Raw genomic sequence first — 26692 nt, 5'->3', positions numbered from 1 at the left:
TCTGTGATCAAAACCGAAGTTACCTGAGTGCCTGAGTTACCTGTAGGGTATTAAGGCCCCAGTACACGTTGGCCCAAGTGCGGCCAATACACGCCATCACCAATGTGTACACGGGGTATTGGTGCAGGTTGGCGGACATTTGTCAAGGTTGGCGCGCATTCGGCGAGTTGTCGGTTTTTGGGCACACATCAAAGGAATCTTGGCCCAGCTTGGCGTGTGGTGTTTACACATTCGGCCAATGTTTAGTTCGTCACCGACCGCTGAGGATAAAATACACTTTTGTGTTGCGTGTAAAAATAAATATAGTAGTAAATATAGTAGTGTAGTATAATATAAATATATATAGTAGTGTGGTATAATATAAATATATATAGTGGTGTACAAAAAATAGCCGAAGCCTTAATTACTTCGACGTCCATCGCAAGTGGTTTGCCAGGCAGGAATGAGCCATGCGCCAATGTGTAAACACCATTTGATCGTGGCCTACATTTGTGCATTGCACAGCTTGGCCCAACACAGGCCAACGTGTACTGGGGCCTTTATATGTTCTGTGGTTACAAGCACAAGGTACTTTTTTACCGGTGCTTGTATTGTTGTTATTTTGAATTTTGCTGTTTAAGTTCATATTGTTGTGATTTTACAGGACGATCAAAATAGCAAAGTTTTCTGTAATCATAATGCCCCTTTTCCATTATCTAATTTTGGCTCTGAATATAATAAGTATAAATTGTTGCAATGAAAATGGTTTTATAGTATACTGTCCCTGTATGGGTAAGTTTTTGGTTTTGGCTTCCAGTAGAATAGTGTTTTGCATGCGGCAACTGTCTGTCTGACCCTCTATCTAGTTATCTGGGCTAAACCGCCCCTTAAATGACACCAACCACGAATACTCTTGGTAAGATTGATTGTCAGACAGACTTTCTGGCCCCAGGCTATGCTACAAGTGACAAAGAAGTAGGTACAATGACAGATGGGACCTATAAATTTAAGGGACAATAAATCGGCTCTAAAATGTTTTAGTACAAGCTATCATACTTTAATCATGACTGCACTTCAAAGTGTATTCTAACTCCAAAGATAATAAATGATCACTTAACCTATCCAAGTCTGAACAAGAACTTCAAGAACTTGATAAGCTTTTTTTAACCACAGTTAACACAAAGCATATTATTTAAACAACAAATATAAAACTGTATTTGGTATTTTTTTTGTTTTGCAATCACAGCGGTTTATATAGGCAAAAATAGTGCATTAAATTGATCCACAAGATTTGATGACTGTTTATGGGTTGACAATAATTTAATTGAAGTTATTTTACTGAAGTAAAATAGCCAGATGTTAAAACTTACTATTTATTTTACATGAATATGCAGGTGTAATTGTTGTGATCATATAGGTACTATTTGTATGTTATGTATCTGGTGGTATGTTAAACATAATTCATAACTTTATATGGTTTTTGAAATAAAGGAACCCATTTATAGACTAACCGTGACAAGCCTTGCTTAAAGTTTGACCAATCAACCCGTGCATTTATTTATTTATTTAAATTTTTTCAAAAAAATATTACATAGACATAGATGGTCATAATGCCATAGGCATTCTTTCTAGTCAACCTAAGGGTGATGCAGAGAAAACATGACAGGTGCATCTGAGCCATAAGCCTATGTTCCAAATATGTTTCTACATAATTTATTTGACTTAGATAGCTTTAAAAGCCAATTACATAAATCCAGTAATATCTAAAGTGTCTTCTCTTCCTTTTTTCAGGCAGGTTTGGTAATCAGGCAGATAATTTTTTAGGAGCATTAGCTTTCAGTAAAGGTTTAAATAGAACATTGGTATTACCTCCATGGGTAGAATACAGGTTTGGTGAACCTAAATCCATACAAGTACCTTTTGACACATATTTCAAGGTTGAAACTTTAGCAACATATCATAATGTTATTACCATGGAGAAGTTTATGAAAGAAATGGCTCCTGTTGTTTGGCCTGTCACAAAACGAATCTCATTTTGTTACACTCAAAGAATGGGTGAACAAGAAAAAAGTTGCAATGCTAAATCGGGTAATCCTTTTGGTCCATTTTGGGACACATTTAATATAGATTTTTCCTACTCTGAATTTTATGGACCTTTGAATTATGACGTGCATAACAAAGCGATGCCAGAAAAGTGGAAACAAAAGTATCCTCCATCTCAATGGCCTGTTCTAGCTTTCACTGGTAAGTAATCTTTCATCACTTTTGCCCATAACTATACCTAACATGAGGCTCCTTAAATTTAGTACAATAGAGAAAATACTAACAAATATTAGGATGTTTCAAAAGCTGTAAAACTGAAAGAGGGTTTAATGGTTCCTTTTCAAGAGAGAGAAAAATAATCATATTTTTAATCTTAAAATTAATTTTCAATTTGCAGTGTAAGAAAAAAAAACTTTATATGCAAGCCCTTGCTCAGTTGTAAATCATAGAGTAGGTAAAATAAGCATACGCAATTTTTTTAACGAGACATTAAATACGTATACTAGACAGGACATAGTGAACATAAACGTAATACAAAAGCGAAATGGTCACCGGTCGCTCAGTCTATTGTGTGGCGTTAAGCACTCAGACTGAAGTTATTGATGTCTTTATTTTACTCCGAAAGTTTTTACAATTCAAACTTTATCCGACGTATATTTATCGCATTACAAAAGTTAATCGGAATTAAGGAAAAAGTCTGATTTTGTTGACTATCCACTTTTTCCACCATAGTACCTTTTTTCACACACAACAATTTGGGACTTCTTACCTCTTTAAAAGTTGAAGTAAGCAAAATTGTTCGTTCTTCGCCATCTCCCGCTTGATCCGACGCAGGTATAATCATCGGCAAGGATATTGAGCCCTGACCTTCACCTGCGCAGAAGTGATTTATTGGTTTATTGCCATACGTTTACAGTGCGCAAAGCGATCCCCACTTTTCCGCCGAGAGCTCATTATCCGTGCTGATAACTATACCTCTCCGGTGAGAACGTGCGTAAAGAGGAAGATGAAGGCGCCATGATCCTGATTTTCCTTGCCGCGGTAAGTTCTTAGTAGGTAAAAATGTAGCGTATGTGTATTTTATCTACTCAGTGATATTACTGAGCAAGGGCAGTAAAAACCATTTGCCCAGTAAACGAAAACTTATGTCATAGGCTTCATTTTTTTTTATCGGCAAAATTTTGTAATATTTTTAATATTTTGTCTTTTAAAACAAAAACTTCCTCGACGTGTGGGATGAAAACCTACGTGTTGCACTTGGGTGCAAAGATTTTTCACGTTTTTCTTTTTTGATCCTCTCGCTTTCGCTCAGGATTCAATTTTTTGAAACACGTTGCGCTCATGTTTCACGTATCTTCAAAATTGTGCCGCGGTTAAAAAGCAGCTTTCCACTCTTGTGTTTCTTTACTGTATGTAGGCACTGGACGCATATAATCAGAGAAGCCTATCCTAAAAAAGATGAAGCATTTGTTCCAAGAAGTGGTGGCAAGGACAGTGCGCACATGAGCGGTCTCTTGTGGTCCTCTCCCTCGTGATGGTGAATCATAAATTTATTTAATGTTTTTTTTTTTTTTTATTACAGGTGCACCTGCAAGTTTCCCAGTTCAAAAAGAAAACGTACATTTACAAAAGTACCTCTCCTGGAGTGATGACATATCTAATAAGTCAAAACAATTTATAAAGAAGAATATGAGTGGAGGTGGTTTCTTGGGTTTACATTTAAGAAATGGACAAGATTGGGTTAAGGCTTGTAAACATGTCCAGGACAGCACCATGTTATTTGCAGCACCTCAGTGTGTGGGATACAAAAATGAAAGGGGACCACTAACATTATCTATGTGTCTACCGAATCCCGATGAAATTATCAAGTAAGGAATGTTTACAAAATCATTAAAAAACTATTTGGTCTAGCCCTAACTACTAACTAATACAATTGGACGTCGGAAATGCGAGACAATTGGTCAATTTGCTTATACGCCACAGCATAGCGAGGGTGACTTTTGTTAATTTGGATGCCACGACTACTGGATGCGGAAACCCTAGTGTATGAATAAGTCTTATTTTTCGTAAACGCCGCCAAAGAAGGGATACTTAAAAATCTTTAAGTATCGGCTTTATTGCTATAACATACCTACATGCTTTTTGGCACAACTTTTTTATAGCTTAGGTAATTATTTTTGGCATAATTTATTTATTTACCAAACAAACAACTATCATCACAGGTCTCTATAACCTTAATATAGTAAAAGTGATAAAACTTATTTCATATGAAAGCCTTGTACGTTATTTGGCAGCCAAGTTCAATTCACCAACCAAGTTTGCTCTGAAACTTGGTGTTTGAAAAATGGGTAGTAATGTATGAACACTGTACGCACTATTTCAGTATGGCTCAACACTCAACAGTGATGAAACCTATGTCACACGAAGCTTCAAGAGCTTCGTTTGAAACCTATGTCACACGAAGCTCTTGAGCAACCAAGTTGAGTCTTACCTACTACGTTAGCGAGCCTTAGCCAAGCAAAAAAAAAACATTGCGCCGAGCCCTTTTTTTGAGCCGAGACCCAAGACCCAAGAAATTTAGATTTCTGGACAAATAAGTGTGTAATTCACGAAAATGTGAAATGACTCTCAATAACTGTACAAGAAGAATATTGAAAAGTGGACACAGTGTTCATACAAATTTGCGCATGCTTTTTTCTAAGTACCTATTCATATTCTCGCTAACAATGGAAAATTTCAAAAACTTGCAGGCAAGTGAAGAGGGCTCTTAAAAAACGAGAAAATATAAAGTACATCTTCGTGGCATCAGATTCTAATCATATGATAAATGATTTCAACAAAGGACTGCAGCATGCTGAAGTGTCAGTTGTCAGGTTACAGCCGTCGAATCCACACTTGGACTTGGCAATTCTTGGTCAAGCAAATTATTTTATTGGCAACTGTGTATCTTCGTATTCAGCGTTTGTCAAGAGAGAAAGAGATGTAAGAGGTTTACCTTCAGAATTTTGGTCGTTTCCATACAGAAAAAAGAGTAAACACATAGAACTGTAATAAGAGTTTTACTTTTCTTTTTCCTAAGTCGCTTATTACTGTAAGGAACAGTGTCATTCAACATCACATTTTGATTCTTCTAATTTTACAGCGACATACGATTGAATACCAACTGAGACTAGTTAATAATATAAGACCAATCGTTTTCCAGTGACATGACATTTGCAGACAATATTATTCATTATTATTGCATCACAGAAAAAGGATAAAAATGGTTAAAAGATCCGATTACTATCGATAAAAAAATCGTAATGTTTAATTAAAGTTTTTTTTCATGTTTCGAATGTTGAAGCGATTGTTCTACGTATGAATATTCTACCTACGTAATGTCGTTTTGTTATCCAGCACGAGATTTTCAATTACAAAAATATAGCTGTAAGTTTTTTGTTCACCTAATTAAGTTTAAAATAATTATTTTCGTACTTGGAGGAAATTAAAGTGATAAATAAACATGTATATTTTTGCTGTTTATTTAAATTAATCCAGAAAAGAAATCTGATGCATTCTTAAAACTACTTGACGGTAAGTTATTGCTTAAGTCTCTTCTCTTATTTTGTTTTTGATTCACATCTATAATGGAATCAATAGATTCAAAATAGGATATATTCCAAAATTTTACGTCATTATCATGAGAACATGAAGCAACATATTGACCATCATGACTAATATCAAGATGCTCCACGGGAAGTCTATGCTGCCCTACAACACCTAACTGACGTTGTGGGAACATATGTGCGGCCCTCAGCACGCCATCTTCTCCTGATGTTACTACGATATTTTGTGTTATAGGAAGCATACACTGAATGGCGTGTTTTTGCCCAACATATTCGTCGCTGTGGAGTCCAAATTCTTTCCAATTAAAAAGATATAATTTTCCTGTTGATGAGGCAACCAGCAGCTTTGTATCTGATCGGAATAGTCCCAAGCAGGTCAACTCTGCATCATATTCTTCAGATGTTGTGTAAATTTTACTGAAACATTAAAATTTATTACATAGTTATCTATGTACAATCGATATAATGTATATGTAGATTCTCGGAATTTTTTTGGTACCCACATAATTACAATTCGCCTTATTTCTGATTTGATTGTTCATAGTAAATCGAAATTAAACATATAGACATACAAACCTTCCTTTCAGATCTATCGATGTAAGAACACCATCTCCACTTGCACAAACTAAATACTTCTGAGCATCATTTGTGATCATATCAGAAACAGTTTCTTCACCAATTTTTATACTGAACACTGGATCTGGTTTTCTTAAGTCCCATAATTTAACTGTTCCTTCATCATCACCTATTAAAATATAAATTTGGACATTTTAAAATGAAGACTTAATGAGCATATACATATTTTAATCATATTACAAGTTGAAGCAACATACCAGTAACAATTTTATCTCTATCTAGATTCAAAAGTCTGTAAACTGGTTCGTCATGTGCATTTTCGTAACATCTTTTCAGTTTTCCGGATTCAACGTCGGTTACCATAATTGCTTTATCCTGCAAAAATTAAAATAAATTATTATTTTTTTTTTTTGTGAGTTAATCTGTAGGTACTTCTATAATAATAAAAGGGGAGGTGATTGTGTTTTCCCAGCTTTACTATCGTTCAGGGGCTCAATTCTCCTAAATTTAATTTAGCAACATACGATTCACATCCTACTGAGATCCATTCACAACTCAATATCGATTGAAGCAAATGTGGCATGCTGCATTTTTTTTTTTTATAAGATTTGTTTATCCTTCTGCAATTCCATAATGAATCATATTGTCTGCTAATAAAATTACAATTGCAATATGATTCTAGAGCAATCTACCATATAGACCAAATGGCAGAGCAATCGCAAACCAATGAAATGTCATTGGAATACGATTGGTCTTATATTAGGCTGTAAACAGAAAGAAAGCTGGAAACTTATAAGCGCTTATCGGCGCTTGACAGACTCAGTTCTACAAAAGTGAGTAAATATGCTCAGATAACTTGTTAAACAACAGTACTTACTTTGGCGGTTGAGAATAAGGTGGTCCCTTCATCATCAAACTCTATATCTCTGCAGGCTTTCAAGTGCAATTCTAATGTATTTATTAGTTTTGTTTCATCGTTGCTATATTCATATAATAATACATCTCCAACAATGTTAGCAATTGCTATAACATTTTTTGAAGGATGTAGTGATATATCTACAATAAAATCTTCACATATAATTGTTGGAGGATGATCACGTTGTTTATTTTTTTCAGCTTTTATAGCCCTAACCACATCATCTTCATCACTCTCATCTTCTTCTTCTTCTTGTCTATTATTGTCACTAGCTTCGTCTTCACTCATATCATTTTCACCAGGGTCTGAAAAAGTCATTAAATATTTATTTATTTAAAAACACCTTAAACTATCTTTACAGGATCTCTTATCCTAATACGACAGCTAAGAACTAAAAACTAAGTATTTAAAAACTAAATTATTTACAATCTTGGTAATCCACTAAAGTTAAAATTATATACTAGGTATTGTGTTTGTAACAAAACAACATGTAAAAACATCAATGCTGCTATGTAGATCGTTTTATTTACAATTATCAAAGAAATGATGATTTTACTCAGGTCCTTTAGTACTTATGTTAACATGAGATATGAGGCATGAGCTCAAGAACACTGAAAGTTTTTCAATACAAATAACTTGCTAATTATTTCATACCAAATGAGAAAAAAGGGCCCCTAAGACATAACTGTCTGTCTGTTCTGTAACCAATCTGAACCTCATGAACAGTGATAGACAGACAGTATAAATTTTCACAAATTATATTACTGTTATCACTGTAAAAACAAACACTTTCTTTAGTTGATAAGAAATGTATACATAGACACCTACTATAAATATGGTGTCTATCAAGAGAAAAGGTGCATTTTGGATGCTAGCTGCCTACTGCAACTGCTGACCACACTTTCAGTAACATGGCTATAAAAACAGACATTTTAGATGAGGCAGGTTGAAGGTTAAGAAATGCTCTGTGAACAGATTTTCTTAACTCCACCCGTAAGGGGTTATTTAAAGAGACTTAGAATTTAACAGGTAGGTTTCATGAAGAGAATGAAAATGCTGTAAGAATGGAATTTTACATTATACAAAAAATATGAAAGATAACATAACCTTAAAATTGCAGTAAGCATGTAATAAAACACAATTTATAAAATTTGGACTTACCATTATCGGATAACACATCTTCTTCGCTTGTGTAGTTAGAGGAACTGTCCTCATCTGAGGAGTTCTTGTCGAAGTCCTTGAAATTTTTCGTCATTTTTACAGTAAATAAATTCTTACCATAACAACATACCTACGTACCTCTATATTTTCAAAGTGAGATGGATGACAGATGGTATGATGGACGATAATGACATAAGAATCGCCAATGGGATGGGAGAGCACCATAGAGCAATGCAGATTATGCAGAAACCGTAAAAATAACAATGTTGGTATGATCTTCCAGCAAGTAATAGTATTCTGACTAGCAATTTTGCAATAACATCTTTTTTAACGTAATTATTGTTATGATATGCCCGCCCCAATGTCCCATCAGTAGTACACGGCCTAGGGCCTAGTAGGCTGAACTGCGAGATGACATGAAATACCTAAAAAAAAAACTATTTTGGAGTTTGACATTAGCGAGCGGTTGTCATTTAAACTTATTTGTCAAAAAATATTAATCCAACGAAAAAACCTTGAAGGAATGAAGAAACTGTTTATTTAACACTCAGCAATTTACAGAGACAAGACAATATCACACCTAAAACTGAAGACGTTTATCAGTGATTGTTGGTTGTTGGTTTAGTGATTAGTGCAACAACACAATCTGTTGCTTGTTCTCGTTTTGTGTTAAAATAAAAAGTTTATCGTTCGCAGTACACAATTGGAAATCATAATATTTTCATGGGATGAAGTTAATAATTCAAAAGTTGAAAACTTCAAAAGGTAAGAAGTGGCTTTCTATTCACTCTGTATAGCCTTTGTATTCACGAAAAAATTTGAATGATCTTTTTTTCAGGTAGGGTATGTTTGTGTAAAGTAGAAACTCTGCATTTACAACTTGAATACAAATTAGCTAAACGTTTAACAACACAACACCTAAGAATACCCACTGACCTAGCTATTGCACCCAGTTTTTGAGGGAACTACTTTCCGCACCCAGATAAAAAGTAGCTTTTGTCCTCTTATTACTTTTATATCATGTATGTGTCGTAACTAAACACATTAAATTAAATACATTGACATACTGCTTAATATATGTTGATTGGTAACAAGAAAAAATGAATTTTTTAAACAAAGTAAATAGAATAAAAATGTGCGAGAATTAGGAAACATTTAAGAGTCAGTCATTACAAACAATGGAAATTCCCCCTTTAAAACTGGCAGCTGTCAACTGGTCAAAACATTTGATACTCCTAACTTTATCTCTGGTTTACACATGATGTTGTAAATTATAAAAATGAAAAATTAACCCTCTGGCTAAACCACTGAATGGATTAGGATTTTTTTTTACAATTCGCCATAGAATATCATAAAGTATATGTGATTAAGTAAGACTCAACCGATATATTGTAGCAGATTGTCAAGGAAGATTTAGTCTGACAACACGTTAGGAAATAAGACAAGGATATATATTTAAAATATCAATAAAGCAGATGTTTCAAATCTGGTGGACTATATGTAGGTACAGTACCTCGAAAAGTTCAGAAAAATCTAATCAATTCAGGAAAAATACAGATAAATTGCTTAAATGCGTATTTTTCTTATACTATAGTATGTTTGGTATTCACCCTACCGCTATGATGGTTTTTTGTTTTGTGTTGCAATCTCGAGATTTTATTTTGTACTTTAAGTCAAAGAAAGCCAGATGAAATTAAGTGGATCATTCATTGAAAACAGCTTTGATTATTTTTCCCAATTTTTTTGTATGGTGTATAAAGAGTGGGCTGGGGCTCCATACATTTTGAAAAATCTCCTTTAACATACAACTACCTTGGCAATTAACAGAAATGATTGGATAATTAACACTGGACAATAAACAGAATGGCACTTAATTAAAGACAACAATCTTACATAATGAAAATCTAAGTTTAAAAATAACAAACTCAAAAAATGTATGCAAATACAATTAACTTAATCAAGTATGTAATAATTTTAAGTAGAATATTGTTTAAAAAGACCTATCAAGATATAGGTGTTACTGTTAAATCTCGAACTATGGTAAATCGTTAGATTTTCCAGTAAAACCTAAGATTTACCGATAATAAATGGTAAATGACCATAAAAGTTTGAACCATAAATCTTTTACCATTGTTTACTTGGTAAATCATTTTTTATTTATTTAGCCTTTTGGACTGGCTGAGAGAACTTGTTCCTTAGATCGTGTTAACAGTATGTTGTCGTTATAAAATGTCTCTCAGCTCAGTATGCCTGTTGGCAAAGGCCTCCTCCAGTAGCTTCCATTGGTTCCGATCTTGAGCAACTCTCCTCCATTTCAAACACGCAGTAAGTTTGAGTTCATCCTCCCAGCGCATCTGTTGTCATCCTCTATGTCTTTTGCCATCTCTAGTTTAAAGTCGCTCAGCGGGCTATGGAAAGGGCTATGCTCGGCATTTCTCTGAGGGATCGCATCAGAAATGAGGTAATCCGTCAGAGAACCAAGGTCATCGACATAGCCCACCGAATCAGCAAGCTGAAGTGGCAGTGGAATGGCCATATTAGCCAAAGAACCGATAACCGTTGGGGTAAACGAGTTCTAGAGTGGAGACCGCGCCTCGGCAAACGTAGTGTAGGACGTCCTCAGGCACGGTGGAGTGATGACTTGCGCAAGACGTCTGGCAGGAGCTGGATGCGAGAAGCCGAAAATCGATCTCAGTGGCGTGCACTTGGAGAGGCCTATGTCCAGCAGTGGACTGCGATAGGCTGATGATGATGATGAGGATACCACTGCGTTATAATTGTGCTCCACTTTTCTTGTCTGGATCTCAACAGATGTCCGGTCCATCTCCATTTTTGTAGGTCTATTCTTTCCAGGATGTCGGTTAATTTGGTTTTTGCTCTTAATTGGATATTGCTAACTCTATCTTGCCTTCTTACTCCTAGTATGCTTCGTTCCATAGCTCTGGTGTTTTGTAAGGGACCATGTTTTGCAGCCGTAGGAGATGCATGGCAGGATACACGTATCAAAGACTTTTCTTTTGGTTGCCATATTATGGTCTTTAGATTTTACGATTTCCTTTAAGGACCAATATCTTTTCCACCCATTGGCAACTCTTTTGTTTATTTCCTTACTTGTTTGGTCTTTGGGGGAGATGATCTGAATCAAATAGCAGTACTCTTCAACGTATTCTAGTTGTTGCTCTTCAATTTCTATGGGTTCCATTTTCGAGTTGGTCATTAGTTTTGTCTTTGTAATGTTCATTTTTAGGCCCACTCTTATGCTTTCAGTATTAAGATTCTGTATCATGTTTTCGAGCTTCTTTGGACATTCTTCCAGTAGAATCAGGTCGTCCGCAAATCTGAGGTGATTTAATTTCCTCCCGTCTATGTTAAGTCCTAGGTTTTCCCAGTCAAGATTGCGGAAGACATTCTCTAAAACTGCTGAAAAAAGCTTCGGGGACAGTGGGTCTCCTTGTCTAACTCTTCGCTTGATTCGAAATTCTCTGCCCAAAGCTTCCAGTTGTATATTAGTTTTACTGTTTGCATATATAGTTTTGATGATATTAATATATTGTTCCGGTATACCTTGACTTTCTAAACTTTCCCAAATTGCCTTAAGACTGATGCAGTCAAATGCTTTTGCGTAATCTATAAAGGCTATATAAAGTTTTTTATTAAACTCGTTATACTTCTCAATTATCTGTTTGATATGGATATGGTCTATCGTTGAAAAGTTCCGCCTGAAACCGGCCTGTTCCATTGGTTGCCTCTCGTCTAGTTTTGCTGTTATCCTGCCCAAGATGATCTTTGCAAATATTTTGTAGACATTCGACAGTAGACTTATTGGTCGATAGTTCCCGATGTCATCCTTTGCGCCTTTTTTGTATAGTAGAGTTATGTACTATGAGGTTTCCCATTGTATTGGTATATAGCCACTTCTCAATATTTGGTTGAACATCTTAGTAAGTATGTGCACTAACTCGTCAATAGCCCCTCTCAGCATCTCGTTTGCGATTTTATCCGGTCCAGGTGCCTTCTCCATTTTTTTACTTTTGATAGCTTTTTCCACTTCACTCGGTAAAATATGAGGTTGCCACTCGGGCTGATCAACTGTTGTTTCTTTCCTAAACAGTTGCGTGGATGGAGGCATTTGTGTGTCTCTGTTTGAATACAGGTCTTTGTAGAAGTCTGTGTCTAGTTCATGGTAAATCATTAGGATTTATATAAAAGAAACAGGTAATGTCGAAAAAAAATATGTCATAACTAGTTTAAAGAAGCAATTTATTAAATACCAAATTATAATAAAAACTAGACGAAATTACTTTAAATATCCAACGTAAGCATTTAACATGTTAAAAAAAATACTTGGCCCTAGTTTTGTTAATACAATTTCTTATTTCTTGTTTCTGTGATTTTAAGCAAACTCCACAGCTTTAATAAGTAATAGTACCTTTCTGTCACATCAAAACATTTTTGAAAAGCTATGAATACTTATTTGTCACCTGCACTACACTTTATGGTCTATCTATAGGTACTGATGGTTGATGGTAATGATATGAGTTTCAGTAAATCTATACTAATATTATAAAGCTGAAGAGTTTGTTTGTTTGTTTGAACGCGCTAATCTCAGGAACTACTGGTCCGATTTGAAAATTTCTTTCAGTGTTAGATAGCACATTTATCGAGGAAGGCTATAGGCTACTTTTTATCCCGGTACGGGAAGTAGTTCCCACGGGCTGCGGGTGAAACCGCTGGCAGAAGCTAGTGGTGACATAAAACCGACGATTCCCCTGTATACAATATAGAAATGTACCCAAGTATGATTCCCGGTTATGGAACTATGGAAGAAAACGACTTGAGCTATTATGAATGTTAGAAGATTAGGATATGGGAAACTATGGAGCCTATGGCACAACCTGCCAATGACAATGTATTGAATGCATGTAAATCAGTCAGTTTCTTTTTCTAAACGAAAAAAAGCTTACAAAGCTAAACTACTTTTGAATTTATTAGTTTATAGCGACTTTTTGTGTCTTTAGTTACTTTTGGAGCTGACTGTACTTGTGAGTAAAAATGTGGACAAAAAACAATACATTAATAACAAATACTTAATCTATTGAATCATTATTTTGAGCATTAGATTATTTATTTGTAAAAATATCAAGATCATTATTTAAGTGGAGTCTAGGTGCCATTTGTATGACGTGACCCAAATAGGCCGCACGCCAAGAATTACCGTCAATTGACCATTAAGTAGGTTCTTGAAAATCCTTGCATTCTGCGTTGAAATTTTGAAATAACTGTGGTCGGTGCGTGCCGAGAGATAGATTTCTTTTTTAACTCACGAAAAGTTTCAAGCATGTCTAAATACAGTAAACGTTAGCCTTTTTTTAATGAAACTTTTTCCTTGTAAACTCGGATAAAGCAACATTGCCATTCATCGCTTGCCGTATCGTTAGGCATAAAAGTAGACGGACGTCACCACCCAGAGGTAGGGGAGTGGGAGTAGTACGTAGGTAGCACCGGCACGATACTCTTTGACAAGCACGTGCAGTGTACACGCGACCGCGTGAGCGTGACCTACTGTGCGCGTAGGATAACGTTGTTTTGCTCACGTGGGATATAATTCAGATGTTTCCCCGTTCAATGCGTAATTGCGAGTTTTAGTGTATCTCTCCAATTTCATGTTTTTTAATTAGTGTCTCTTGTATGTTGTGCATGCAGAGGAAAATTAGACAATAGTTAAACAATCTAATCGATGAATTCACAGTAACGTTTGTTTAGGATCGTTGCGATAGTATTTTATTTTTAGTGTGTGTGTGTGCGTGTGTAAGTGCATACTGGGAGTTGATATATAACTACTATTTTTTTCACCCATGAAGAGTAAGTTCTGGTCTTGAATAAAACTATGTATTTATTTAGTAAGTAAATAACAAAGCAATCATCAGACAATATAAAGAAGCATTTTAGTCTGATTTTATTTTTATTTTGGTCAGGTTTTGATCTGGGTCTCAATTCGGTTAGTGTGTAGCAAAGGGTGTGCAAGGCTTCATTTTTCATGAAAAATTTTCTAAGTCCCAAAAGCCTTGCACACCCTTTGCTACACTCCAACCCTCAATTCTGCTAATTTTAATTAAATGACATATGGTTGGTATCCAACTGAGATTCAATGACGAGTCGACTCAATTACGAATGAATGGCATGGGATTCTCAGTTGGAGGGTTGTAGGTGTTGTTCAGATTCTACCAAGAGTAAACGTTTTTATCCTTTTCTGTGATTCAATAATGAATTACCTATATAGTATGCAATTGATTTACGATTGCAATACGATTATATAGACCCTATAGACATAGAGCATAGTCTTTTCGTTTCGTTTGTTTCGGAGACTTTAGGGCGCAAACAACGAATATTTCCTCTTTATTAGATTACTAGCTTTTGCCCGCGACTTCGTTCGCATGGAATAGTGACTTTCGGCACATTTTTGTTTTGACCAATAGATGGCGCTATATGTCCGGAATAAATTTTATTTTTTATTTTTATATATTTTTTTTTGAAATAAAAACTATCCTATGTCCTTTCTCAAGTTCCAAACTATGTCTGTACCAAATTTCACACAAATCGGTTCAGTAGTTTAGGCGTGAAGAAAAGACAGACAGACAGACAGAGTTACTTTCACATTTATAACATTAGTTAGGATTACGGTTTCGCGTCCTGTAAAGTTGACTTTTTGGAGATAAAATTATTGCGCGTTTTTTTTTGTAAGTCTGGGGATAAAACACCAGACGCTAGTATTAGAATGCGTAAGGAGTTTATATGTATGTTTGCACACGTAATATTTTGTAAGGTATAATTTATATAAATTGTTTTAAATGACTTCTGAGAGGCACACATAAGTTAATATAACGAAACCCTTATTATTTACTATTTTAGATACAAGATGGAATGGGTTTTACGAAGTCCGCAGATTCATAGTACATTCAGCAACCTTGGATTTCCACATGGAGATGGATATCACGTGAATGAAAATTGTAATGGTATGTACAGTTAACCTGAACTTGTTTCTGCAAATATTCAACTTAATACCTAGTTTGTTCTCTACAGTGAATTTGTTCTGTTTCAGCTGCTTTGGAGACAATTCTTCATAATATTTTAACAGAAGATAAATACTTGCGTACATACCGCAGAAGTATAAGTTTTGGACAGAATATCAAAAAAGATTTAATACCTCTCTTACTTAATGCCAAAGAAGAGTCAACCGTAGAACTATTGATTAGAATCCTAGTCAACTTGACAATTCCTATCGAGTGTCTGTTATCAGTTGATGTCATTTCAAGGAATGATTTTGGGAGGCATACTATTTTTGAAATTAACAACTTACTTGGATCTACAAAAGTTGCTTTCACTGATCACCGGGCGACGAAAGTCGTAATAGAATTTTTAAAGAAGAATGTTGATTGCGAACAAAAAGCTAAATTAACAGCAGAACAATGTACAAACATAAGTAACGGGCTTTTGTTACTACGGAACATCTTGCACATCCCGGAGGAACCTAGTGGCCAAATTCCCAGCTACAGTGGGCCACCTCACGCTGTACAGAATCAAATCCTATGGAACATATTTAGCCAAAGTATTGATAAAATTCTCATTAAGTTAATGATTATTCCTGATGCGGTAAGTGATGCAAAACTATAAAAAAACACATATATATTTAAGGTAAACGTCATTTTATGAATTTTACTATTACTACATTATATGTTAAGTGAAATTAATGATACATAATTTAATATTATTATAATTGTATTACTCTGTTTTAGACTGCATGTGTATAAGCGCGACAGTGTGCCCGTGATTTACGTTACATAAGTACAAACATGACAAGTAATATTATGCGAAACAGTTCTAAGAGTCGAGATGTGTGTTTTGTATTTGTTTTTCCTTCCAGAATAAATGGGCTGTAACGATGGTTCAATTGATAGCTTTGTTGTACAAAGATCAACATGTTGTCACCCTGCATAAGCTATTGAACTTATGGATTGAGGCCTCTCTATCAGAGAGTTCAGAAGATAATGAGAGTAATACTTCTCCACCAGACAGAGGTACTTTTCATTAACATTAGCAGATCACTGTAGGTAATCGCTATTATCACATCTTCAACTTTAATTTTGACATTAGCATTCCTGCAAGAAATGAATGGTAGAAAATACTTTACGTAGTTAGAAGTTTCGTACTTATTATAAAAAAAAACTGTTATGGTGCTCATTCGATCCGGTTTCGCAACTTACAATTGTTGAAGATCCTTAAATTAAGCACCTGCTTTATCAAGCCGAGGTTGCGATTGGTGAATTTGTCTTGTCAACTTAAAATCACGCGATTAATGTAAGTAATAAGGCTAATGATATTACCAGTTTTTCACGTAAATAACATTGGACCGGTCAGCACCCTCAAACAAGTAGTGGAAAGAAGAAACGGTGATGAATAAACTTCCCAGTAACACAGCTGTCCGTGACAGTCAAATGATTTATGATTTTATTATGATAACATCCATGATTATTTGCAAAGCTAAACCACGTTACAGAGCTGCCACATTTGCGTAAAATTTTTCAATAAAGGCTAGGCAAAATTTTTACCTTATTTTTTGGGATTAAAAGCTACATTTAAGTTACTTACTGTGAAACCAGTGGGTAACTCACGACAGACAAGAATTCACGTAATCAAAATTTGCTCTATTTCTATCGACCTTTACAATAAGTTGTGTCCACAAACAAAAAATACATCACAAATAAATTTTAACTATACCATCAAGTGCCTTTGAACTAAATGCCGATCTTAGTTTTAAATTTCACTCGGTGACGTTATTTGTATTGGTCACAGGCAGCGACTCTTCACCAATGTGTACTTCTGAGCCAACATCGGATTCATCTGACACGGGTGGCAGTGGCAAGAGTAATGACGATCCGAATTCCGTAAACAAGGACTGGGATGCCTCCTCGCAAATGAACAACACTAGCGAGAATGGTAATCCACCGTTTCAAACAACCGAAGAGAAGGAAACAGATTCGGGACAGAAAAATACTTCCGCACAAAATACCAATGAAGATATTGTGCTCTCCGATAGCGTAAGCTCTTTAGTTTTTTATATAACGTCGTTGGAATTAATTTAAATGAAATAACAATTTAATTGTTCTTTGTTTATTTTAGGGCAAACCGACATCGTGCAGCAGTGGTGTCCAATCTAACAGAAACACCCAGGGTCCAGGTTCAGGCAATACCGAGAAGAAGACGGTTATATCGGAAAATTCTGATTGCGGCTACGGTACGCAAATTGAAAATCAAGAATCGATTTCGACTTCAAGCAATGAGGATGAGTTACCCACTAAGAAGCCAGTGCACCAGAAGCCGCACAACCCCAAGCAGCGCGCCAACAAGGCACGCTCCGGCGCCACCATGCAGGACCGAAAGCGGAAGAAAATTGTCAAGCGAGGCAAATCTAACATGTATGTACGCTCACTTCACTCCGTGTACCTTAAGAGTTCGCGCGCTACTCACTTTATACTCATCATGACTTTGCCATTTCAGAATAAACGTCCAAGGATTATCCCATAAGACTCCCACGGATGATGACATTTCTAATGTATTGAAAGAGTTCACAGTTGATTTTCTTTTAAAGGGATATAATTCTCTAGTACAGACTCTTCATAATCAAATTCTCACCAACCTCCAATTAGAAATAGATACATCCCACTTCTTCTGGTTAGTCACTTACTTTCTGAAGTTCGCAACACAAATCGAACTCGACTTGGAAAACGTGAACTCGGTCCTGTCTATCGATATCGTGTCGTACTTGACTGCGGAGGGAGTCAATCTCTGTGAACAGTTTGAGCTGGCCATTAAACTTGATGGTAATGACCTGAAGCCCAACATAAGGCGTTTACATTTGGTAAGTGCATCAACTTGTGTAATCTTTTAATCTATCTACTCATTTATGTCTTCGTTCGTAAGTTCTTCTATCTATGTATTAAATATGATAGAAATATAATTGGTAAATTCTGTTTATGTATTGGCAGGTAGTTACAGCTATAAGGGAAATAATACAGGCTATTGACGTGTATAAAAAGTTTTCACACATATGCAAGGATGACCAAGACGCACTTCTTAAGTTACAAATTAAAATGTGTGAGACTGAAGAGCTGAGATCACTTCTCGTGTTACTGCTGCGTCATTACAATCCGAAGTATCATTCCAAACAATACCTACAGGTAAATCAATTATCGTGTTATTATTATTATGTGTAAACAAGGAAATATCCACAATTAAGTGGGACCTCCTCAATTAAGTAAACAGGTACGTCTGCCTCCCACGAGGCTCGCGCACGCAACAGAGCATGCGGGTGGGTAGCTTTCTTTGGTACATGCGCGAGTCGCTAGATCCGCACGTTTTTAATATGCATCCACACCAAATATTCAGTTCAGTTCAGTTTGCCTAGGGTGACATCTAAAATGGTTGAAATTAAATTCCTAAAACAGTTAATTTCGATTTTTTCAGGACGTGATAGTAACAAACCACATACTCTTGATGTTCTTGGACAGTGCAATGAAGTTGCCGGAATACAATGGTTCCACCAATATGCTGGACCACATCAGACAGTAATTATTAAATATGTGTAGAATTCGTCAATACTGTATAAAACTGTGTTTTCAGTACTCTGGGGCTTACGCGAAATATATCCAGTACCTACATAAAGTCCTGTGTTTATCTTGCTCTTTGAAAAACTTAAAGTAGTACTGAAAACAGGGATTACATTTTATTGACGAATCCTACAGTATTTTTGAAGGAAGTAACTACCAACCTCAAGATCTCTTCAATATAATTTGTCGTATTTATTATGTTTATATATTGACTAAGTCCCGACAGAACATCTTCTTATCCCTGGATTATTTATCCAGCCTAAAGCCTAGAAGCCTAAAGGTTATTTTAATGCATACACTACACAAAAATTTCATCAAAACTCGTGCAGTCATATTTACTTGAAAGAGTAAATTTACGAGGCCGAGAGACTGCAGACTGAAACCGCAGGCGACACTCTATATTACACCCATCTATCCACTTTTACATTTAGTATAATATAAATTGTATGTGAACAATATAAAATAACGCCTTTCTTTATTATGTTCAGGTTTGCTTCATCTGAAATAATGTACCAGTATGGGTTGCTGCTCGAGGACTACGCTGGCAACGGCGAATTCGTTAACGATTGCATATTCACCCTCATGCATCATGTGGGTGGAGAACTTGAAAGTTTAATTACTTTGTTTCAACCAAAAATTTTGAAAACTTTCACTTCAATTTGGAAATCGGAATTCGAAATTTGTGATGTAAGTTATCTGTACATGAATATACAATTCTTTGCTTTGACTGACTGACAAGGGCCCGATCCTCCTAAGTTAATAATGTCAAAATCGACTAGAAATTGAATCGCAATATGATCGCAATAGCAGTTTAAACCATATCGGGCATTCTGCAACTAATATAAGACCAATCGTATTCCAACGACATTCGATTGGTCTGCTATTTTGGTGATTTTGGTCTATACGGTAGTTTGCTCTATAATCATATTGCAATCGTAAATCATTTGCAGACAAAATGATTCATTATTGAATGACAGAAAAGGATAAAAACGTTTATTTCAAAGAAAAAAAAAATAGCGGAATGCCACATACGCTTCAATCGTAATTGAGTCGGGATTGGATCTCAGTCGAATATCAATCGTATGTCGCTTAAGTAAAATTAGGAGAATCGGGCCCCAAATCAACGCTGTATCACTGGACGTATAGAATTTGGAAGAGATAATTATGTTCCAGTTAAGAAAGAATTTCAGAAATACAATGTCTAAGATGGTCAAAATAAGATGTTCTTTATGGGAATTGGGTTAGGTTTGGTAGGTTGGTCAGAATGAGTGCGTATATGTTCCAATAATTAAAAACAACAATTCGTGGCACTCGGGTAAAATCGTGGTTCGTTATAGTATAATATTTGGTAATGCAACTCACTTTCTTATAAAATTTTGTGTTTTATGTTGTAGGATTGGTCTGATCTTATTGAGTATGTTATAAATACTTTCATCAAAAAACCACATTCTCTACAAAGTACTGCAAACTTTCTACTTGATACTGATAGTTTTGAAGATGTTAAGATTGCACCAAAACCTATCACTCCAGCGTCTCAAAGCAAACCAGAAACCGTCGAAGCTGACGACAAGAAGAACCCGGCTAATAATAACACTATTTGCACTTCAAATGGAAATGTAGAATCCAGGTAAGTTATATTTGTTTTGGTTGTGATTACTTTATAACTATTTTGCATGCAATCTGTTAAAATGTTTATATGTATAAAATGTATAACATTAATGCAAATGACTCTGTTGCTTTACTCAAATGCACATGTTAATGCAGCGGGTGGACGGAGGACGAGCTTTCATCGCTCAGTTGGAACTACATGCAGTGCAGTGCTCTACCTGATGTGGTCGGGGAAATCATCACGCTGTATAAGGAAGATGGCATTATTAAATCTCGAGATTCTGTTATTAAAGAGCTTTACACACAAAATCTTATTAACAAAGAAGATTACGATAAATATGTCAAAGGAGAGACCGACAGAAATGTTAAAACTGTACAGGTTATGAAAGAAATGAGAGATGACGAAATTAATAAACTCTGTGAACAGCTTACACAAGATGGAAAGTCGAAATTTTTAGATTGGGTTCAAAAAGTATTACTGGAAACCTGTTACGTTAAAATATATTTGGATAAACTATCTAGGAACAGTGAAACTGACTGTGGCACAGATGAAAATGAAACAAAACTGACGAAGCTTAAGAAAACCAATGATATGCATATACTGTCTCCAGTTTCTTACCACTCCCTTCGTAAGTATATACTTATTATTTTTCTCAGTCGACACTGGACTCTAGTGGTTCTTTTAGATTGACTTTAATATAAAGTTTTTAAAACTCACCAGGTTTACTATAACAATATTTTTGAGAGAAAATAATAACACGCGTTTATTATTCTACGTCCATCTAAAAGACGGAAAACTTATTGTTTTTCATTCCACATGTCTATTGCGACTGCTTATGCTAATCTCAGTGTATTTATAAACATTTTTAGTTCTCAATCAATCCATACCATTGGTCCCGTGGAACTGCAAGCAGGCGTCTATCTGCAAGGATCTCAAGTTCTTGCAGCTGCTACATAAGTTGGGATTCCACATGCCAGTAGATTCCGGGAAAGTTTTCATCAGGATTCCTCACTTTTGGACTGCTGATTTTCTGTACGATGTGGCTGGAAAAATATCGCCTATAGACAAATGTAAGTTGTTATTATATTGGTGCTATATCGTCATATACCTATCTACAAAGTCATCAGAAATTAAAAAGGCTTGTTTAATACTAAAGCTGCCTACGAACACTTTTTACATAAAATAATTAAGGTTCTAGAACGTCTTTCAATTATCAGCATTTTTCATATTTACAGCCAAACTGAAGTTCTCTATTAATGATATATCGGACAGCAGCATATCAAAATCGATGCAATCTGAAAACTTGTTACTGTTGCCTGACCTCACGAAGGATATCACTATGATGGAGAGTTCCGACAACTTCTATCAAATCCACAAGCAGAAACACCTCGCCACTATGGTTAATTTCACACCCATGTGAGTACGGAATACATTATAATTATTTTATTGTGCTATTTAAGATATGGTAGATTTTTCACGAATACTTTCCGATAATTAACCTCTGAAACTAACTCTAAGGAGGGTTTTAGGCTGATTTTAGAGTCGCGCTGATCACTTGAGTACAAGGTCAACATGCTATTGCCACATCGACTAGAACTAAGTTTTTAATGCAGTCAAGCATTTTGACTTATAGTGTACACTTAACTCCAGCCACGCTTGGGCAGCTACACCTCGTTCTAGCTAAATATAAAAGGATGCTAGAAATTGGCGTAGGCTAGCCGCACTTCTTGTTTTAGTACACAAAAACAACAAATTCTACAAATAGGAAAACGTGTCATAGAAGCATTTTTTCGGTCGTCTCCGAGTTGGCATTCGATTTTGTAATAGTAGTCGTGAAGCAAGCATTATAATGGGAATTTGTCAGTGTTATTGCTTTGATGTTCGCGGTTTTACAAAATAATGAGTATTTCGCCGCGACTGACAGCAAGCAGCCTTAACTTGCTAACATGATAGTACCAATCTGCGTAGAAAAATTATACTTTAGTATAACTCGGATTTTTCAAAATTAAAAAGCTTTTTTCTATATTTAATTAAATACGTATTCAATGTAAGCTTTTACAACTGTGTGTATGTTTTAGGCCTGGATCATCGTTCAACTCTGAAGGCGTTGATGGTGATAAACAGAACTGGTTGGAAGTAGTACAAAAATCACAAGAGTACAAAATAGCACTGAAGTTGGGAAGGTAATTAATTTTATTTTACTGACAAAACATATTGTAAAATTTAATTCTTTTCGTTCTGAGACCTGTCCTATTAAGGTGCATTTAGTTAGTTCTAAAAGATATTTTGTGAGCATTATTATGCCAAGTACCTACTATTGCAGCAACTTTATGTGATGTAACCACAAATTGTGGTTTAACAATTAGTGACAATTAGGTACACTATTGATTAGTTTAGTTTAGGGTACGGAATCTGATATTGAATTGAAACTGGTTTGTTATGCTACCTGTGAGAAACTCAAGGTTACGGAGTCAATGTAACAGTATCAGCCGCAATAACCGCACAAGCCTGTCGACTATGTAAAGTCAGCTTGCTGCGAACAACAGACGGCTGATAAAACTTTTAAGGGTCGAGAGTCCCCCATTTATTCCCAAAATGCCGCGGTTCCCTTAGAATAGTGAACCTTAGCAAAGACAGGTGTCACAGAATTTTTTTTTAAACAATTTGCATGTCAAACTTTCTGGAACAATTGGTATACCGAGAAGCAATGTGACTAACAATATATTTTTTTAATTAGTAACATAATAAAGAACGAAGACGACGATCAGTCGGACATCGTGATGCAGCTGCCCGTGAAGGACACAGAGGTGCCGGTGCCGCCGCTGCTGCTGGGCGGAGCGGCCGCCATCGGCGCGCCCGCCGCCGCGCTCATGATGCCCACCATCATGAGCATCAAGCAAGAAACCACACACTTCAACTTACCCGTCCCTGACTCGGAACATTATAGGTATGCAAACATACTCTACTCTCTACATAGATATACTCTACTCTCTTTCGTCTTCGTGCACAATTATATAAAAAGTATTCGTAACTCGTGGCTAATTATATTTTTTACAATATTGTCACCAGTGTATGCGAGACGGCATCAGTCGCTTCAGACCTGACGCGGATGTACGTGTCGGACGAGGATGAAAAGCCCGAAGTGGTGCGGCCGCCTATCATCGAAGTCAACCCTATTCCTATCGTCGATGAACCGTGTGGACATTCTGATGAAGACAGTGCTGGTAAACGCCCGCGCGTTAACTTTTTTTCCCCATTTTAAAATAATAATAGATCGTAAATGTAACTGTGTGTTATTTAACATTGTGATGTGATAGAAAATAGATATCATCCTTGGAATTGTATTATAATAATCCTTTTCCTAGAATTTGTGTTGTTACCATTACATGTATTTCCGCTTATACAATAATAAATGATATACGTTACATAATTATAAGATAAAAGATTGCATTTTTGCAAGACATATTTGTTGGACAGTGCAGTGTTATTATTACACAACTTCATCTTATGTAACGTACGTAGTATCAAAAGAATTTCCCGCCATAGACATTTAGTACTTTATGCATTCCTAAATTTAAGCTACATTGTAAGATGTTTAATTTGTATTAATCATTACATGAACATTATATTTGTTGCGGTATGGTAGTGAAGTTATATACATGTAACTAGGTATTTTCTGCACGAATCCATACATTAAAATATATTTTAATTAAATGTTTAATTAGTTATAGTGGAATAAATGGATTTAGTATAAACACTTTTTTAATACTTATTCATAATTTATTGAAACAAAATAACAATTATATTTATCAATACACATCTAGCAACAACAAAAGAAACAGAAATATAGCCTTAACAATAAATATTACTGTTCCAACACGCCCGCTCATCACATTCATAAATATAAAAACTACATAAACATCGTTGCTGACAGTATCCTATCCCGTTGCTAAGAAATTCTGAAATAATCAACAATTAAGGAATGCAATTTCGATCTTATAAACTTCTGCAACGTTACAAGTAGGTAGTTATTTCCAATGGAAAGTATAAATCTATGTTTGTACAAGCACTATCTGTTGATTTTTCATTTACAGTGTTACTATGCATTTCAAACAATTTATATAGTGTTATTATAAAAAATGATACGATGTTTGAACCGTATGTGAAAAAAAAATATCGCGCACAAAAATTTCTTAAACGCGCATTAAATGTGTGTTAATCTTTTTTGTAATTACACTATATAAACACAAGCTTTTTTTTGGAAAATAGTCCGAAATAAAAAAAAGGGTTATCACAGACAAAAGTTATGTCGTTTAGTAATAAGGTGGTTAATGTTTAAAAACAAACCAGTCAGGTACTTTTCTACAAACCTATCAGTAGGTATGCTGAATTAGTGGTATTTGAAAGTGTTGACATTTGCATTAGTTTTGTGGGGTTTTACTGCTTGATTGTAGTTTCTGGATTCAAAAGATTCAGCATCGCTCCCGCCGTAGTAACTGGATGACGGTGCTCCGTAAGAATTACCAGATGATCCTTCGGAAGAATACTCATCACTGTGAGGTAAAAAACTTTGACTAAGGCCGGAGTTGCCTCCGTTGTATGATTGACTTTCTGGACCGAACGAGTCTCCGTCTGAGTGGCCGCCACGCGCATGTGCTTCTTGTACTTGGTAAGAGTTGCCAGGATAGTGGCTACCTTGGCTTCCGAGAGCTTCATGTCCGTGCAGTTGCTGGGGGCTTTCAACGTGGGGAACTTTAACTATTTGTGGCACGGGGACGGGGTAAGGCTTATTGATGTGAACAGGATAAGGCACCTTTTCGATCACTTTTACTGGATATGGCACGGGCACCTTGACAGCCACAGTTTTGGTGATTTTTACCACTCTTACCGGAGTTTCTGGAATTTCTACGTGTTCACCAAGAACTTGCAGTTCAGTTTCATAGTTCTCCACGGGTATAGTTTGGACGTGATGTGACTCATGTGATGCAAAGCCATAATATGAGCAACACAGCAATATAATTAATTTCTGAAAAAAAAAGAAACAATTCTTAGTGGCTTACCTCGTCAAAATTATAAGTTAGTAGGTACCTACTCAACACAATTAATTTGAAACGGTTATTTAGTACATAAGGTTTAAAAATTGGTTAGTCGTGCAGATACCGAAACTCATTTTAAATTTTATAATTCAATAGCCTGCTGAACCCGGAGAATGTTAGTAAGTTTATAGACTAATATTACAAATATTGCAATGGTATATGTAAACCTGAAGAGTCAATTACCATAATTAAATACAATCAAAATTTAGTAATCTTACTATGTAGGCAGGTACCTATACTAAGGGCATGACCGAGAATACTCCCGGAATCAAAATTGCCTATGCCTATCTCTGGATATATCGACTCTGACATAAAGGTACTATTCTACGCCTTCCCGCTCATAACACTTGCGCAACTGAATTGGTATTGTGTCAACTGTCCCGAAGCACCAGATTGTTTTTTTTCCAGAACTACGTAACACCTAGTATAAGACCAGGAAGTAATCATTACGTAAGTAGTTATATAACTTCGACGACATGATTAAATAATAAAAAATAAAAATCGAGCAAAGTCGTATGTCCAATAAAAGCAATTGAATTGTTCACTAACCGGAATTTCCATTGTCGTACAAGTGTGCGTCCGCGGTGCAGTTAAAAAACTACCGAATGGCGAGTCAAGTTAGTGGCTTATATATCGCACATTCTCTCTTGGCGAGAGACAGGCTGACGTTCGACGCTGCGATCGTCCATTTACTTTCTTCAGTAGCCACTTGCGCGCACAGCAAGTTTTCTGCCAGCGATAGACTCTCCGGAACACTTATCCGTGTCAGTTCGTTCTTTAAAACTTCCGTCTGTAAAATTACTGGGTCAGATGGGATGACGGGCGCGTAGCTTTATAGCAAAACGAAATACCTACCTACTATATTTGACTAAAGCCTTATTAACAAGCAAAAAAATAAATATTTTCAAATAAAAAAGTAGGCAGGTACCTTCAAAAGTAGTCAAAGTTCAACAAGTTTCCCTACGCAACAGAATTGTAGGTAGGTATCTAGTTTTCCATACAATTAGAATAGTCGCTGAGCTATCCTATCTTAATTATGCATA

The 26692-nt window shown here is 35.8% G+C and overlaps 4 protein-coding genes across 5 annotated transcripts; 2 read left to right on the top strand and 2 right to left on the bottom strand.

The window, feature by feature from the left end:
• Positions 1–394: 394 nt before the first annotated feature.
• Positions 395–5076, top strand: LOC110375469 (GDP-fucose protein O-fucosyltransferase 1). Its single transcript, XM_021333579.3, has 4 exons — positions 395–771; positions 1771–2223; positions 3605–3890; positions 4773–5076. The coding sequence occupies exons 1-4, from the start codon at positions 678–680 to the stop codon at positions 5071–5073; spliced, it is 1134 nt and encodes a 377-aa protein (XP_021189254.1). The 5' UTR covers positions 395–677; the 3' UTR covers positions 5074–5076.
• Positions 5077–5527: 451 nt separating this feature from the next.
• Positions 5528–8461, bottom strand: LOC110375459 (WD repeat-containing protein 55 homolog). The gene is made up of 5 exons (XM_021333568.3): positions 8281–8461; positions 7081–7424; positions 6461–6578; positions 6204–6372; positions 5528–6044 (listed from the first exon to the last, which is right to left on the bottom strand). Exons 1-5 carry the CDS (start codon positions 8372–8374, stop codon positions 5546–5548), a joined length of 1224 nt encoding a protein of 407 aa, XP_021189243.3. The 5' UTR covers positions 8375–8461; the 3' UTR covers positions 5528–5545.
• Positions 8462–8734: 273 nt separating this feature from the next.
• Positions 8735–24308, top strand: LOC110375458 (protein timeless). 2 transcript variants are annotated; one of them, XM_021333567.3, is made up of 17 exons: positions 8735–9045; positions 15190–15293; positions 15380–15930; positions 16202–16355; positions 17131–17375; positions 17458–17753; positions 17836–18196; positions 18324–18515; positions 18802–18902; positions 19433–19631; positions 20339–20571; positions 20709–21181; positions 21423–21623; positions 21789–21969; positions 22632–22736; positions 23291–23500; positions 23623–24308. In XM_021333567.3, exons 2-17 carry the CDS (start codon positions 15197–15199, stop codon positions 23813–23815), a joined length of 3792 nt encoding a protein of 1263 aa, XP_021189242.2. In that variant the 5' UTR covers positions 8735–9045; positions 15190–15196; the 3' UTR covers positions 23816–24308. The 2 variants fall into 2 exon arrangements, with proteins under 2 accessions (XP_021189242.2, XP_021189241.2); XM_021333566.3 differs by lacking the exon at positions 8735–9045 and adding an exon at positions 13780–14142.
• Positions 23810–26355, bottom strand: LOC110375460 (uncharacterized). Its single transcript, XM_021333569.3, has 2 exons — positions 26199–26355; positions 23810–25579 (listed from the first exon to the last, which is right to left on the bottom strand). Exons 1-2 carry the CDS (start codon positions 26208–26210, stop codon positions 24944–24946), a joined length of 648 nt encoding a protein of 215 aa, XP_021189244.3. The 5' UTR covers positions 26211–26355; the 3' UTR covers positions 23810–24943.
• Positions 26356–26692: the final 337 nt, after the last annotated feature.

This window comes from Helicoverpa armigera, chromosome 6 (genome assembly GCF_030705265.1).
Source record: "Helicoverpa armigera isolate CAAS_96S chromosome 6, ASM3070526v1, whole genome shotgun sequence".
Lineage (NCBI taxonomy): Eukaryota > Metazoa > Arthropoda > Insecta > Lepidoptera > Noctuidae > Helicoverpa > Helicoverpa armigera.
Note: the sequence above shows the minus strand (reverse complement) of the source record. Positions and strands in the feature narration are given on the sequence as shown.

What these genes read in the sequence shown, in the direction of transcription:
- LOC110375469 (XM_021333579.3), top strand. Translation starts at nt 678, where the DNA reads ATGCCCCTTTTCCATTATCTAATTTTGGCTCTGAATATAATAAGTATA. An exon ending in AGTATACTGTCCCTGTATGG is followed by an intron (nt 772 to 1,770) that starts GTAAGTTTTTGG and finishes TCCTTTTTTCAG; the next exon opens with GCAGGTTTGGTAATCAGGCA. An exon ending in GCCTGTTCTAGCTTTCACTG is followed by an intron (nt 2,224 to 3,604) that starts GTAAGTAATCTT and finishes TTTTTATTACAG; the next exon opens with GTGCACCTGCAAGTTTCCCA.
- LOC110375459 (XM_021333568.3), bottom strand. Translation starts at nt 8,374, where the DNA reads ATGACGAAAAATTTCAAGGACTTCGACAAGAACTCCTCAGATGAGGAC. An exon ending in TAGAGATAAAATTGTTACTG is followed by an intron (nt 6,373 to 6,460) that starts GTATGTTGCTTC and finishes ATATTTTAATAG; the next exon opens with GTGATGATGAAGGAACAGTT. An exon ending in TCGATAGATCTGAAAGGAAG is followed by an intron (nt 6,045 to 6,203) that starts GTTTGTATGTCT and finishes TTAATGTTTCAG; the next exon opens with TAAAATTTACACAACATCTG.
- LOC110375458 (XM_021333567.3), top strand. Translation starts at nt 15,197, where the DNA reads ATGGAATGGGTTTTACGAAGTCCGCAGATTCATAGTACATTCAGCAAC. An exon ending in TAATGATTATTCCTGATGCG is followed by an intron (nt 15,931 to 16,201) that starts GTAAGTGATGCA and finishes TTTTCCTTCCAG; the next exon opens with AATAAATGGGCTGTAACGAT. An exon ending in ATTCCAAACAATACCTACAG is followed by an intron (nt 18,516 to 18,801) that starts GTAAATCAATTA and finishes CGATTTTTTCAG; the next exon opens with GACGTGATAGTAACAAACCA.